The sequence below is a fragment of the Monopterus albus genome, unplaced genomic scaffold (assembly GCF_001952655.1).
Source record: "Monopterus albus unplaced genomic scaffold, M_albus_1.0 scaffold3.1, whole genome shotgun sequence".
NCBI lineage: Eukaryota > Metazoa > Chordata > Actinopteri > Synbranchiformes > Synbranchidae > Monopterus > Monopterus albus.
Genome location: NW_018127883.1, coordinates 1,197,822 through 1,212,733, shown reverse-complemented (window position 1 = coordinate 1,212,733; position 14,912 = coordinate 1,197,822). Strand labels below are relative to the sequence as shown.

Below are 14,912 nucleotides of genomic sequence, written 5' to 3'. Positions count from 1 at the left end.
TTTACAAAGGTCAAACAGATTAAACAATTATTTGAACCGTTTTGCAAATACATAACATAGCACTATATCATTTTATCAAGAATTTCTTTCTACAGTGATAACACAGCACAAATGTTGTCCTCATCTCAAGCTCCTTTACTAAATGTCTCTCCTTGCAGAGTAAATTTACTGTCCCTTTGCACCCTCCTGTGTCTGATGACTTGATAAGTGGTCTTAAAATTAATTTCAGCACCAAAGCTTTCATCTCTCATGCTCCTCTCTCCTGTCCTCCTCTGTTTTCATGGGTGAAATAGTTTGAGATTGCTAGCAGTGGCAGTACAGCATGATGAAAATGGGAGGCAAAAACTATGCTCACATCATACTGTAGGTGGGAGGAGGTGATTGCTCTGTTAATGTTTCTGTGATGCAGCTGGTGTCGGGTGCTGAAGGACTGCGCAGATCAGTTGGCAGGGGTCTTCACCAAGATCTTCAATCGGTCCTTACACCAGTCTATTGTCCCACCTTGCCTCAAGTCTTCAACCATTGTCCCTCTGCCCAAAAAATCTACAAGCACCAGCCCTAAGGATTATAGACCAGTCGCACTCACCCCGGTTATCATGAAGTGTTTTGAGAAACTGGTACGCAGTCATATCACCTCATGTCTTCCATCTACACTGGATAGCCACCAGTTTGCATACCGGGCAAATAGATCTACAGAGGACGCTATTAACACCACTCTCCATACTGCTCTGTCTCATTTGGAGCAGCCGGGGAGCTATGTGAGGCTGTTGTTTGTGGATTTTAGTTCCGCTTTTAACACCATCCTTCCTCACAGACTAGTGTCCAAACTACAGGCTCTTGAACTTTCCAGCTCCATATGCCTGTGGATTTTGGATTTTTTTAATGCCCACCCGCAGAGGGTTAGAGTAGGTCCTTATATGTCGACTGTCCTCACCCTCAGTACCGGCTCCCCACAGGGCTGTGTGCTGAGTCCCCTGCTCTATACCCTCTATACACAAGACTGTACCCCTACCCACCCCAGCAATACCATCATTAAGTTCGCTGATGACACTACTGTGGTGGGGCTTATCTCAAGGAACGATGAGTCCGCCTACAGGGATGAGGTAGAGCGGCTTTGTGACTGGTGTCAGGAAAACAACTTGATCCTCAACACCGCCAAGACCAAGGAACTGGTAGTGGACTTTAGGAGGAATAAAATGGACATTAAGCCACTGTTCATCGATGGAGAGCAGGTGGAGAGGATGGCCGTCTTTAGGTTCTTGGGTGTTACCTTTGAGCAGCACCTGACTTGGGGCGCAAATACCACTGCTTTGATGAAGAAGGCCCAGCAGAGATTGTATTTTCTCAGTCTTTTGAAGAAAAATAATTTGAATGAGAACTTGCTGGTGTCCTTCTATCACTGTTTATTAACCCAGAGAGCTAGCTAGCATGCTAGTAGCATGCCATGCTAACAAAAGTGCTGTCTGAGCCACTAAATAATCATACAACCTTAACCTGAATTTAGTAATCCAGCAAAGAAACTAGCCAAGCCTCTCTTCGCCAACTTATATTGACAGGCCACATACAAGCTTAAAGAATCATGAGTTAATACTACAGGTTCTGCACTTACCTGTCTTGCCTCAGTGACTCACCTTGCTTCTTATCCATAAGTGGAAGTGCCTGCTGCGTCAACCATGTTTTTCATTCCCTGCTTTGGCTGGGCCAAGCCCATAGGAACAGTGCTGAACTGTTAAGCATATTTAGTGTAATGGCCAAATCATGTTATTGCAACTTTCATGTTCAGCACATGACACACACCGGTCCAAAAAGCATTTTCCCCATGGACAATCATTGGAAAAGGAGCAGCTGTAAAATGGTGAGAATATTTTGCTAACAAACAAACCCTGTGAGATGACATTCTATTATCAGAGCTTGATCTTCATCTCTGCTAGTGAAGGAAATGATCTTAAAATACCCACAATATAAAACTGAGATGGAAGATGTAAACATATGTTTTAGATGTTTTCTCCTTCCTCTAGTGCCATAAAAAAATTAATTACCCAAACTAAAGGACTGTCACCATGCTACATTTCCAAGGCTTAGTAAAGTCTTTTGTACTCCCATGTGGCCCTTGAGAATAAATATTATGAACTTTTTTAAATTGTTAAAACACTATATAATAGCTAGCTGTTGACATCCGTAAAACAATGGTCAATAAAGGTTGGAGTAGACTGGTATTTAGTTGATATTTGATCTTGACATATAGAGACAAATTTGTTCCACAAGTTTGAGAGAGCAGAGAAATGATTCAACAAAATTTGCTTTGTTATTCGTCAGCTGTACTTAAAATGCAGGAACAAAAACAGTGCAGTACAAATATGTAAATCGTTTTGCAATCCAGATGTTGAAAGATAACACTTGTTCTTCTTCTGGTTGGAAAAAACCAACAAAGATAATTTCATGTACTTCTGTGTCTGATGAAAACTGCTGACTCAAACTTCTGAACAGAACTATAGAAGTGTTTGATCAAATCCTATCAAAGTGACAAAATGCCTGTTATTCTTGTTTTAATGGAATAAAAATCTGTCAGTGGTTTTCAAGAAGTGCAAGCAAAATAATAAATTCCAGTTGTGTGTATGACTGGATCCTTTGGTATTTGTCTCAGTACTACACTAACATATTGTATAATTATCACAAAGATGAACACAAACATGATATTCTACTAGTTTATTTAACAAAATGTGCGCCATAACAATCTTAATACTTTCTGTTATTTGTCATTTGCTATTGTATTTAATTTTTTTCACCAGCTGCCAAAAATAGGAAGTTATTTTTATATTGCACATGGCACTGGACAAAACGGATTTTTCGATTCGCCCTGTTGACTCCACAGTAGAAGAAATCTGATTGGCTTTTTGCTGTGGAGGGTGTGCAATAAAAAGGGATGTGGCATAAGTAGTAAAAACAGGCTCAACAAGTTTAAACAACTGATACCTTTGTCAGACCCACAAAGTGATTCTCTTGTCATCCCTACTGTAACCAGGAACTTAGCAGAGCATATGGAGACAAATAGCAAAGAAACACTTCAAGCAGACTTTGATGCATTTGATATTTCTGAGGAGCTTGGATTTCTACTTGAAGAGCCACTGGTAAGTTTAATTGTCATCTTTTCATTTCATTTACAGTTAAGTTATTATTGAACCTTGCATGACTGTGTCAGCTCATTGACCACTACTGTACATTAAAGATTTTAAAACATGTAAAATACCAAATTTGGATATTCCTGTCATGTTTTTTTGAGACATTTAGTAGAAATAATTTAGTACATATATTTTTACAGTTTATACTATGGAAAATGAGTAAACAACCTGTAATTGATTTGAAAAGGTAACCCAGCACTGACATTGATTATAAAATTATATTGGCGATAAGCCTACTTGTCTGTTTATATAGTGACCATCTGGGCATCCACTGATTTCTGCTTGGCAAATTTTTTCAGGTTTCTGTTGCTTCTTCTTTCACTGATGGATAACACCAGTCATAGTCTGACATGTAGGTCAGGCACCATGGCAGGCATGACCTGATTATGTTACTGATTACACTCTTAAAAAAAATCTTATATTGTCTAGACTACCCTTCCAGACTATTATAGGGTGTGGATGGATCTGGCAAATAATCTCACACATCTGATAGAGTCACGCAAACTACGGGATCTGGTTCATAAGGTGAGAATGAGCAAAGTCTTTGTAATATTAAGTGCAATCAAAGTTGAGAATCTGTGCAAGTAAATGTGGACATACAGTTTAATTTGCTGTTCCTGAAAATGGAATTATAAAAACAGAAAATGTATACTTTATTTGTCACAATCCAGATGCCAGTCTTGAGTCCTCATTTCCTGAGCGGTCATCGGGAGCTCAGGCTGGCTCATCTAGCACTGGGGTTCATCAGCATGGGTTATGTATGGCAGGAAGGTCAACATGCACCTGCTCAGGTAAAACACTATAGAGCTAAATTATGTATTTCGATCAACGTTGATCTTGAAATTAATGCTACACACTATACTTAGGCACAATGATGTTCACCATCTTTATCTATCTTGTTAACATGCTCACCTTTGTGAATATGTACTAAACACTAAAAAGTATAGCTGATTGGAACGTTATTAGTTTTGCTAATTGAAATGTTGATGCAAAGAAGGGCACTAAAATGAAAAGAAGTGGTAGTGGGGGTGGGGTGACTCAACAAGGCAGCACTGGATTGGAAGTTAACCATTATGGTTGTTTGGCAGATTCTCCCAAAAACCTTGGCCTTGCCCTACTGGCAGATATCTCACAGGCTTGGACTTCCACCCATCCTAACTTATGCAGATTCTGTTTTAGCCAACTGGAAATTAAGGAATCCCACAGGGTGAGTATTTTGTTGCCTTATTTCATATCTTGACTTAGTCCTTAGTCCACATACCCTCCATTTTATAGCAGTAACCTTAGAATAAAATGTTTAACCTGCAGTCACTCACTTAGAAAGATAGCTACAATTGGTATTGTTGTCTCCACTGATAACACTCATTTTCATTTTCATTTTCATTTTAGGGATATGGAAATTGGGTGAGTACAAGGAAAACACATCATTCACTTCTACATCTTCACATGACTGCAATAGTCTCATACTCATGTGATCTTGTACTCATATACATTGTATGGTACTTTCATAATATCAATTTCTAAACTAGGAACATGGACTTGATATTTTCCTTCCCTGGTGGTGAAAGCTGCCGGGGATTTTTCATTGTGTCATTGCTGGTCGAGATGGCTGCAAGTTCTGGCATTATGGTTAGTAGTGGGTGCTGCTACCGTGTGTTCCTTCCTTTTTGTGTCCCATCCATATACTGTGGGTGTCCTTGCTACTTGTCACTTAGTGATGGATTTTAAACTTTCAACTCTAACCAGGGAACTCTGGAGGTGATGCATGCTATGAAAGTCTCTGACCTCGTCGGCATGCAGAAAGGTCTTATCAAAGTAACTCAGTCTTTGAAGAAGATGAAGGAAACTTTCATACTCATGCATAGTAAGTATACATTAAACTTAGCTCAGTCTGAATTTAATAAATTTCCATGCTGTGCCTCTAATGAAGGGAAGACAATTCAAGGCAATTAAAATAAGTTGTGCTCTTTCTAGAACATGTCGATCCAACTGCATTTCATGGAACATTGAGAATTTTTGTCTCTGGGTGAGTTTAAGGGCTATTACAATGTCCTGCATACTGAAGTTATTAATGCTTTTAATAATTTACTCATCTGGTGCACATTTTCACTCTAAAACATCCCCTCTGTTGCCACTTTTTGTTACGCTTTGTTTAACTGAGTAGCTTATAAAATTGTACCACGTGCTTCTTATTGTATTATATGTACTTCTTGAAATGCATGTGGTTTGAACTGTTTCAGGTGGCGAGACAACCCCATGCTTCCAAGGGGGCTGTTGTATGAAGGTGTGAGCAATGAGCCCATTTTGTTATCAGGTGGCAGTGCAGCACAGAGTTCCGCCATTCAGTGCTTTGATGCTTTGCTGTGTATCCAACATGAAGCAGAGACAGGTAAAGATGCTTTTTTTTGCATCCTTGACCCCCTCTGATGCTTCTTATGAATGACTCAGTCTACTTGTGCAGAAAATGTTTTCAAAAATGCTATTTTTTTCAGTTTCTGTTCAGTTCTCTTCATTGATTAACCCTGTTTAGGAGCCTTCTTGACACGCATGAGGGATTACATGCTTCCTGCCCATCGTCAGCTGATAGAAATGCTGTCTGCCCGTCCTCTTCTGAGGCACTTCATCCTCTCCTGCTCTAGCTCTGATCTCTGCCAGGCCTACAACTCCTGTATCTCAGCCCTGGTGGAATTACGGAGCTACCACCTCAATACTGTGACCAAATACATCACTGTTCCTGGGAACCGTGCCCTCAACATGGGCTGCCCCCTCAGAGGTGTGGGCACTGCGCTGAACACAACAGGGACTGGCGGATCCAGCCTCATGGTCTTCCTCAAGAATGTTCGTAACACAACGCAAAAAGCACTGATCTTAGAGAGGCCATCTGCATCAAGAGAAGCTGAAACATAATTTATACCATACTGTATATTGTACAATGTGCAATATCCAACACCTTCTTATGCTCTACAACCCTGAAGTTGTATTTATAAATGGTGTATTAAAAAAAGAATGAAAAAGACAAACACAGTGATAGTTATCAGGTGAGAGAGCGTAATGTGGGATCAGATCACTCAGTTTGCTGGACTGGAACCCCTACACCCCTCCTAGTCTCGACTTGAAGGTTGTGTCACTTCTTTGCTATTGAGACCTAATCACATTAGAAGGGAGAGGGAGCTCGATTGTACTGCTGCTGAGCCCTGGTCATGGTCCAGCTCTGCTTCACTAAAGCACAAAAGATATAAAATATGAACTGTTTGACACAGTCAGGACAGCTCTGGCTGTAACTACACCCAGCACTGGTGCTGCCAGCACTTAGACATAGGAGCATGCTGACTCACCTTCATTTAAAAATGTTTTAATTGTGATGTAGAAACAGTAGAAAAATGCATAATATTGCACATAATCACTAAATTGCACTTTCTCAAGGTACAGATCTTTGTATGGATATTGGTGATAGGAATTATATAATCTAGTCCATGAACTGAAGATGAGAGGCCAGTATGTGTCTTCCTGACATTTCTTGGACATTTAACAGTACCATAATCTACATACAGTAAGCCCTGCTGTTATGAAATTCAGTAAATACCTGCTTTGTAACAACATGCAAGTTCAGTGTCATTGCTACATAATTAATGTAACATCTTTTAAAAAGTTTTGTTTGTACTTAACCAAAGCTGGTGGCTACAGGTCTTCTCTGTTGTAAGACTGCTACCATATTCCTTTAGCACTTTACAGTATATAGCCCTTCTACTCTTTTAAGTTCATACCATAGTTGTTTGTGTGTGTTGGTAGACAGGTGTTTGGTGCTCTGTAATTGTTTTTTGCAGAAAAAAGTTCAATTTTACAAGATGAGGCTTGCAGTTGAATGACATTATGAATCAATATCACAAAAAAAACTAACTGGACATGAAACAAGCCAACTTAAAAACAGATTTTGCATCTGAGCTATGCTGTAACACACTGGGTGATTGAGAGGCACAGCAAGCTCTTAATGGGCTGAAAGAGAAGGAAAAAGTTTGTTATCATAGAAAATACTCTGCCTTAGAAGTAATGAAAGGGCCCACACATATATAGGGTATTTTAAAATGCCATTTCACAAAACACTGATAAAAAGAATATAGACTTTGAACATTATATGTCATTGTAGGCAACGGAAGAGGAGAGGATAACAGAGGGAAAGGAGGCTGGCTAGCTGGTTGTTCACACAATGAGCTAAGTAGAAAGAGAGAAATAAAGGGACCAAGTTACAAAGAGAGGGAGGACATAGGAGTTATTAACAAAGGCAGGCAGACGTTCAGTCAGGCAGACCAATTGAGCAGGATGTTAACAAGAAGAGGAGAGAACAGATAGGGTTGAGGAACAGCAGTGACATACTGTCATGTACTTTACTGTCTTTCAGTCTTTTACGCATGTTTCTCTCAATAGTCAAATGTTTGTGCTTTGCCGGAGGTGGGGCTGATGTCCATTCAAAGAATACAGCTTCACTCATAAAAAGCCCTCCACACAGTGCTTCCTGTCGTTGCCAAGCAATATGCTCTGAGGAGAAAAACACCACCAGTGCATTGCATTGGAGGCTGCAATCAAAAAAGGTAAATATAAATTGAGAAGTGCATTTAACCAGTATATAAATAACACCCAACTTTACATGGCTTAAAAATATATGTACAGTACAAAAATGTGTTCCAAAGCTCACCTAGTTTTTGCAGGTGTGTGTCAGTCCTCTCCAGCACCACGCCAGAAAAAGGTTTGACACATTTAAAAATGTTTGTCTCTGCTGTCTCTCAGCTGACTTGATGTGTCTCAGTTCAGAAACCTCAAATGAAGTGGTTTCGGTTGTTAGCCGTTCTCAAGGGATGGTCCCTTTGAGTATTCCTTCATTCATTTTGAGAATAACAGGGGTAATAATGTGCCCAGTAAAAAGGCTGTTTCCACAGCTTTCAAATTTTATTCAAAGGAACCAGAGTTTCCAACGAGCATGTTTTTTGGACTCTGTCTTGGACTTGCATTTTGGGGTGGATGTGAACACTTCATTAGAGTAAGGCAGAGCAGAGCATTGTTGGCTATACAGAGGGCAAAGTCTCTTCATCAGGGGCTGGAGCTTGTCCTCTTGCTGCTTGAAGTCCAGCTCAACACTGCAGCACAAACACATGAGGTAGAATTTAGGAATATTTACATTATTTAGTTCACATGTAGTTAGAGTTTATGAACTTGATCACATTTCTTGACTGACAGGTTTATAAAGTTAGTAGTTGTCTTTTGGCTATAACATTTATAACTCAGCTTTTAAATTAGTTAATAATCCACTGATGTCCAGATGGAGGCTGGGAGGAAGGCAAATTGCTCAACTCCACTGACAGACACCCTGGCAGCACATATTTCTTGTGGCACATATCCATTTCAGAAACTCCTTGGAGTAATAGAGTTCCTTTGCAACATCTCTGTATTTTTTATGCAGGGAGTCCAAGGGCTTTTCCTGCATAGATTATATTTGCATGAAAAAAAGAGCCAGAATGTGTGTTGCTACTGACATTAGACTTCCACATGTGCCCGTGTAATCCCAGGCTGGTCATCATCTGATTTCATTCCTCCACCAAACTCCCTCTTCGATTAAATCTCTCAGGCCTGGGAGAAATGTGGGACTTAATTCCATCTAAATGAAACCATTGAGTGGCCAAGCACACACTGATTAACTGCCAGTATTCAAGCAAGGGATAAATGCACTAATATGCCATCTCTTTTCACTTTATTGCTATTGATCTGTAGTGCTCGGTTAATGTATTTATTCCTTAGATATTCAATACATTTTGAAAGCATCATAGTAGAACTAAAAGAGAATGAATAATTTGCAATGAGCCAACCAAAACGATGGTCCTCACCAAACCTTACCTGATTTTTTTATGTATTGAACAGTGACTATTTGTGTCATTCAAAAACTAGAGGAAAGGAAGAACTGAAGCTGCCAAAAGTGATGACATCTGACATGTGAAGTTCAAACATGCAGTCCACTTATTGTCTGCATGAAGACAATCAGACTTTAAAGTACCAAACTGCCAGACAGGATAGCCACTTTGATGGGCAATGTAATTAGTTGGCTGAAAGATATGCTACACTTAACTGACACTTATCTTAAGGGTAAGGACAGTTTCCGGGATTCATTATGTCACTTTACGAACAGAGCTTTGTAACAGCCTTCAGGGAAGAAATGGGATGGAGGGCTGGGTAGTACAGTAGGTTGGCAGGCTGTGACATCCAATGAATCAATATGTTAGATTAAAGCAAGTGAAAAATGCATAGCAGCCTGAGTTTTTGGCTTCTTGAAACTTAAAATCATTACTTATAAAAAAGGATTTCTAAGCATGGTTTGTTGCATAGTGCTTTGCTTGTTCTTTATTTTCTTCTGTACATAAAAAAAACAACTTCCACTTCAAGTAAAAGTTTGTCCAGGTCTTCTGAATCCCTGATAAATGAGAAACTCCGTTTTTAGTACAGATTGAGGCCTTTATGCTGGCAGAATTGATGCTTCTTGCAGTATGTTCTGAACTTGTTCAAAACTTACTTTTATTGCTATTATGCATTGTTTCATTTCCCTTTGATTCTCTCTCTATTGGAATCTTCTGGTTAATATTAAAATCTTTGTATCTTTTACAAGGGCTGTTAAATATTGTTGACTTGACAGAAACCAGAGCAGAATCACAGCAGCAAAGTGAAACACTGAGTAGCTTCAGCAATTATTAAGCAATTAATCACTTGGTAGATCGCTGCAATTACTATACGCTGTAGACAAATGACTCAGTGTAAGCCAAAGGCAGCTATGTATGGTACGAGTGGCACCGGGGAGCAGGTGCTTAAACAAACAAAAGCCCTATATCTAAGATCATCTTTGTACCCAAACAGACTGAAGCAGCTGGAGACAGGGAGGCTTTCTGGGGCATTCAGTAAAGCAGATTAATCATCTCTTTAGCTATGCACTATGAGTAGCTGTGGCTGTGATCAGTGGTGAGCCGTTTGTCTCTGGTCGTGGTGTGCCAAGGACCATTCAATGATTGTTGCTGATGGGAGGGATTTCGCCGCTGTGAAATGTCTTTTTAGTTCAGCATGCTCTGTTCATTCAGCAGTGTGTACCTGCTCGCTTCTGTTCTCTGTTCTTTCTGCTACGGGCACCATTCAACAAAAAGTTGCTTCTCCTCCTGTGAGTTCCCTTTTGGTCATTTACAGTTCAAACCCTTCACTTGACAAGATGAGCGCTTCAGGCCTATAGCACAGAACTACATGATGGGGCATAGTAGATTAAATCACCAGAGAGTGACAGTTATTTCCACCACTCAAAAGGAACAGTTGAAGCAGAAACTTCCCACAAGCTATGTAAATCAAATGCAGAAATTCTTCCCCATCATGTACAGTATATCAAATATAAAAGCCATTGCTGTTGTCTGTTACATGGTTTTTCACTTCACACACACATACACACACACACACACACACACACACAAACACACACACACACACACACAGAGAAACCCAATCTCATTATTAAGAGCAAAACAGAATAGGCAATCTTGACAATTATTCACCAAAACAACCACAGCTCCTCCATCCCAGCATGGGATACAAGTGCTAATTATCTCCTTGCATCTCATTATATTGCTTTACAGTTGCATTGTTTCATTGTCATTGTTAGTTCCAAAGTGGAAGCACTACATTGTGAAAGATTTATTCAGCAAAGCAGGGTGGGAATTAGAGCCTTTAATGCTTTGATCTGAACATGTTCTTATAAACTGGGCTTTCTGATTTTCTCTAGTTTGACTCAGTGCTAAGCCACATACAACAATTTGCATCTGATGCTCTGATAAATCTAGTTTGAACTACACATGTCAAACAATATTGCAAGAAATATGAATAACTTGCTAGCAACTCAGCAGCATGCATGGTTACAATATTTCTCAGGGCTACTTGCTCAGCAATGTACCATTTATTACTCCTTAGCATTTTGTTCTAATGTAAACAACATTTCATTCATAGCCATCCCACCTCTCCCAAAGGTTTTGGGAGAGGTATATTGATTGTGGTTTCCTGATGCCCACAAATCATATGCAATGTCCCAGAAACAGTTTTTAAAGGGAGGTACAGGGATAGCATGCAGATTTCTCTCTGCTTGTGGTAAGTGAACCTAGGAGGTTGAGATGGATGGTACCATCGGTAACTAGGGTGAGATGTCTGCATTCAAAAAAGAAGAAGAAACAAAACGAATGTGGAGAAGGAAAGAAAAGCTCTTTATGCTGGCAGACTTGCTAAATGTCTATATGATGCAACACTGATAATAAGCTACAATAGCCTCTTGCATTTAGGACTTTCTGCAAAAAGGTGCTATTTTGGAATATTTCACTGCTGTTTAAAATTCTATATATAGTGGTTGTAGCAGAAATCCAGAAGACCAAAACATGGGCAAATACAACCCAGAATCTTACAATGTGCACTGCTACATACCACTAGAAGAGAACAGTTTTTTTGTAAAGTGGGTGATGTGGCCTTTTCTTCCAGACATGATGCAGTATCAATATAGTCATTCCCCTATTGTCCATACAGTCAGCCTCTCTCACCCTCTTTTCTACTCACTGTATGCATGTCCTATTTGTTGCAGTGATGAATGAAATTCTGCAGTATACTTAAGGTGGGTGGGGACTGTCAATGAAGAGCAGAAGTCTGGACAAGACACATACTGTAGTTTAACTACCTGAGTGGAACAGCTGCAACAGTCATGAATTTATCTGACACAGGAGATGCTGGACTGCTCTTAAATTAAGGGCTGATAATTTTGGCTACAGCTGCAACACACACTTGCAAACAGTCAACCTTGGAGGGGTAATTGGTCTTTTGGTCCCAACTAACTGTTCTTGGCTGGTTTTAATTTACCTCACTGAGGCCTCCTCATCAAGATGTCACACAAAGTGATTTGTCCAGCATGGCGATTACTGCTGCCCTATAAGCAGTTTAACTCACTGGATTAATAGACTATTATATTAACAAGGTCCAAGGGATGCCGGTGATGGGATCATACACTGGTTTGAGAAATGAGGTAGTTTTATGTAACAAGAAAAAGTACATCTGGTATAAAGAACAGAGACAAAAAAATAAAAAATGCTTTCATTATAATTTTTTTCCCCCCAAAAAACATCATTTTATCTTGGAAGGTTTTTGCACCTGAAGAATACTAAACAGCACTACTTGCAGAATTTAAGAGATTTATGACAATTGCTTTGACAGAGATAGATAGGACTGCGATAGGTTACTACCCTGCTTGCCAACTACTGCTCCGCTCTAGTCAGCGACTGCTAGAAATGGATTGGATGAGCTGAAATAAACAACTATTTAATTATACAGAGCACAGATGAAATGATTATCTTCCACCATGTTAGTACTCTGCAAAGTGCAACTTCATTGTGATTTTATTACCATAGCACATGCTTTGATTTAGTAACAGCAGACTGAAGGCATTTCTTTTGCCATCAGAAAATTGTTCAAAGATTGTTAATTAAGCATAGTCGCTTCATCTTATCAAAATAAGATCAGTGAGACAAAAAAGAGAAACTCAGCTATATTCTTTAGGACTTTTCTTTACTGCTCTGTGCAGTGGGATCCTTGCTTCAGTCGCACAAATTAAATTATGGTTACATCTATAAAGTTTGCCTCTCAGTTCAGTGAAATCCAATGGCACTCCATTGCTCCATTTATCTGCAGTAAGTATTTCTGTATGCTGTATTTCTAAATAGTCTTACATATCCACTCTGCTTATACCCTTATAGTGAGAGTCATGCTTATTTACAGTAATGACAAAACTCAAAAAGAAATCAATGAAAAGGTCTGTTTGATCAATAGGGACACAAATCGATACATACACACTCCAGTATTGTGACTTGAAATCGTCTTCAGTTGACCTGAGTTAAGAGTTGTTCTAAGGAGATGAGGTTAAACTGTACCGAATGAAACCAAGAAGCACCAAAATAGACGATGGTGCTGTCTCCAAATCTAGTCTGATGTTGTTTACTGCTTTGAGGAGAGCTGTCTGTCTCACTTCTCTTGTCCTCTCTTATTTTGTAGCTCAGTGAAGTCCTTGAAACTGAGATGCTCAGATGCTTCGGGAGAGATAATGCATTTGGGAAAGTGATGCAAGAAATGCTATGACTCTATTTGTTTGTTTTTTATTTGGACTACTTGATGACATGTGGCCAGGTTGTTGAGTAGACATAGGAAGAGGGTGACAATTTATCTTCAGTTTGTCTTCTCTTATCACTAACCTTGGCCTTGTTTCTTTAGGAGTGGTCATAAACAGCTAGATGTACTGTTGTAGATTAACAGCTGTGTCCTGGATCTATTAAGGTTATGTCCATCTGTTTAAAAACTTTATTTAGTCCCACAAGGAGAGCCTTCACAGATGGGTAAGCAGACAAGATGACAAGATTTGAAGAATCCTTTTAGTTAGATCACACACTAGGTCATAAGAGAAGCAATAATCTTAAAGCTATTACTGATGGCACATGCCATTGTTTGTAGATTACAGTCCAATTATTTGGTGTTGCTGAGATCTGGTTTTGCCTGCTGACTTGGTTTTTCAGTTGATTCTAAAGAGTGGTGATCTCCATTTTGTCTTAGTGTCCATGGCTGTTGAATCTGATTTTCTGATGGCCACTTTGCTTCAGTCTGTTTCCAGTTTCATGGACTATAGTCCACGGGTCCTTTATGTTTTGCACTGGTGTTGGGGAGTGAGAATAGATGTCACTCTATAGCACTCTGTCTCTTATCCTGTTGTGTTCTTGGAAAGATATTTTGTCAATTTTTGCTTCTACATTACTGTACCTAGGTCGACATCAGACCAAAGCTGCTGTTTTGAGGCACGTGAAGTAAAACATATCTGCTAGAGCAAAGCAGTCCATAACTTACAGTAGATGAAAGGTGCCCAAGGAGACATGGCAATGATTTGCGATAGATCAGAGAATACACTTCTTTATAGGTGATATTATATGGTCAGGTGCAACAAAGAAGGTTCCCAGCAGGAGGATGGTAGTGTACGTATGTATGCATGAAAATGTTCCTTTATATATACACATTATGATTTTATTTTCTTGTTTATTTGTTTGATTTCAGCAACATATTTAAAAAAAACCCTGGTTTGAAAGAGAGATTATCTGTACTGTATATGATTTGGATGACAGTCCTGAACCACTTGGGAATTTTTGCTTTGTAAATATGGGGAAATTCATACATATGACACTGAAAAACAAATCTGTTTTGCAAGTGATGTCACATGAAGAAGTAATTCTGCTTTGGCCTCTTTGGTCTAATATCACAACCTGGGCCAGCTGGACAAGGCTGTATCTTTTCCTATGCAGTAATACATCTCCACAGGTATTTGTCCAGGTCAGTTTAGAATATTCAGAGTGTTATAAATATATACCACCTATCTACAATAATCCAAAAGGACAGCAGAGTAGGATTGGAGAGCCCTTGCTGTCTTTCTGTTAAGAATGTTCTCATTTCTACTGTGTAAAAAGGGAAGCATAAAGCAGAAGTTGGGAAGAAGCTCACCGCAATAAACATATGTTTTCAGAAAGGATGCAAATTTTACATCCGCAATTTGTGATTAGGTGGTTTCTAAACTATGTTTACTCAGACTCTTGTGAAAACCCTAGATAAATTCCAAAGGGTATGTTCTGGGCTTGAGAGTGTTTTCCAAACAGACAC

General features: G+C 39.4%; 2 protein-coding genes across 6 annotated transcripts in view; one reads left to right on the top strand and one right to left on the bottom strand.

The window, feature by feature from the left end:
• Nucleotides 1–2,784: 2,784 nt before the first annotated feature.
• On the top strand, nucleotides 2,785–6,119 carry LOC109960434 (indoleamine 2,3-dioxygenase 2-like). The gene is made up of 10 exons (XM_020600538.1): nucleotides 2,785–3,128; nucleotides 3,609–3,704; nucleotides 3,851–3,970; nucleotides 4,268–4,386; nucleotides 4,569–4,583; nucleotides 4,709–4,808; nucleotides 4,926–5,043; nucleotides 5,154–5,205; nucleotides 5,420–5,568; nucleotides 5,710–6,119. The coding sequence occupies exons 1-10, from the start codon at nucleotides 3,039–3,041 to the stop codon at nucleotides 6,084–6,086; spliced, it is 1,236 nt and encodes a 411-aa protein (XP_020456194.1). The 5' UTR covers nucleotides 2,785–3,038; the 3' UTR covers nucleotides 6,087–6,119.
• Nucleotides 6,120–6,406: 287 nt separating this feature from the next.
• LOC109961350 (protein FAM196A-like) overlaps nucleotides 6,407–14,912 on the bottom strand; it is a 43,887-nt gene continuing 35,381 nt past the window's right edge. For all 5 annotated transcript variants that reach the window (XM_020602094.1, XM_020602074.1, XM_020602084.1 and 2 more), the window contains 2 exons: nucleotides 7,870–8,308; nucleotides 6,407–7,750 (listed from right to left, as the gene is read on the bottom strand). In XM_020602094.1, coding sequence (XP_020457750.1) covers nucleotides 8,125–8,308 — 184 coding nt within the window. In that variant the 3' untranslated portion in view covers nucleotides 6,407–7,750; nucleotides 7,870–8,124. The remainder of the gene's footprint in view (nucleotides 7,751–7,869; nucleotides 8,309–14,912) is intronic.

Excerpts from the sequence above, each read along its gene's own strand:
- LOC109960434 (XM_020600538.1), top strand. The coding sequence starts at position 3,039 with ATGGAGACAAATAGCAAAGAAACACTTCAAGCAGACTTTGATGCATTT. Across the intron at positions 5,044-5,153 it reads AACTTTCATACTCATGCATA|AACATGTCGATCCAACTGCA; the intron begins GTAAGTATACAT and ends TGCTCTTTCTAG. Across the intron at positions 5,569-5,709 it reads CCAACATGAAGCAGAGACAG|GAGCCTTCTTGACACGCATG; the intron begins GTAAAGATGCTT and ends AACCCTGTTTAG.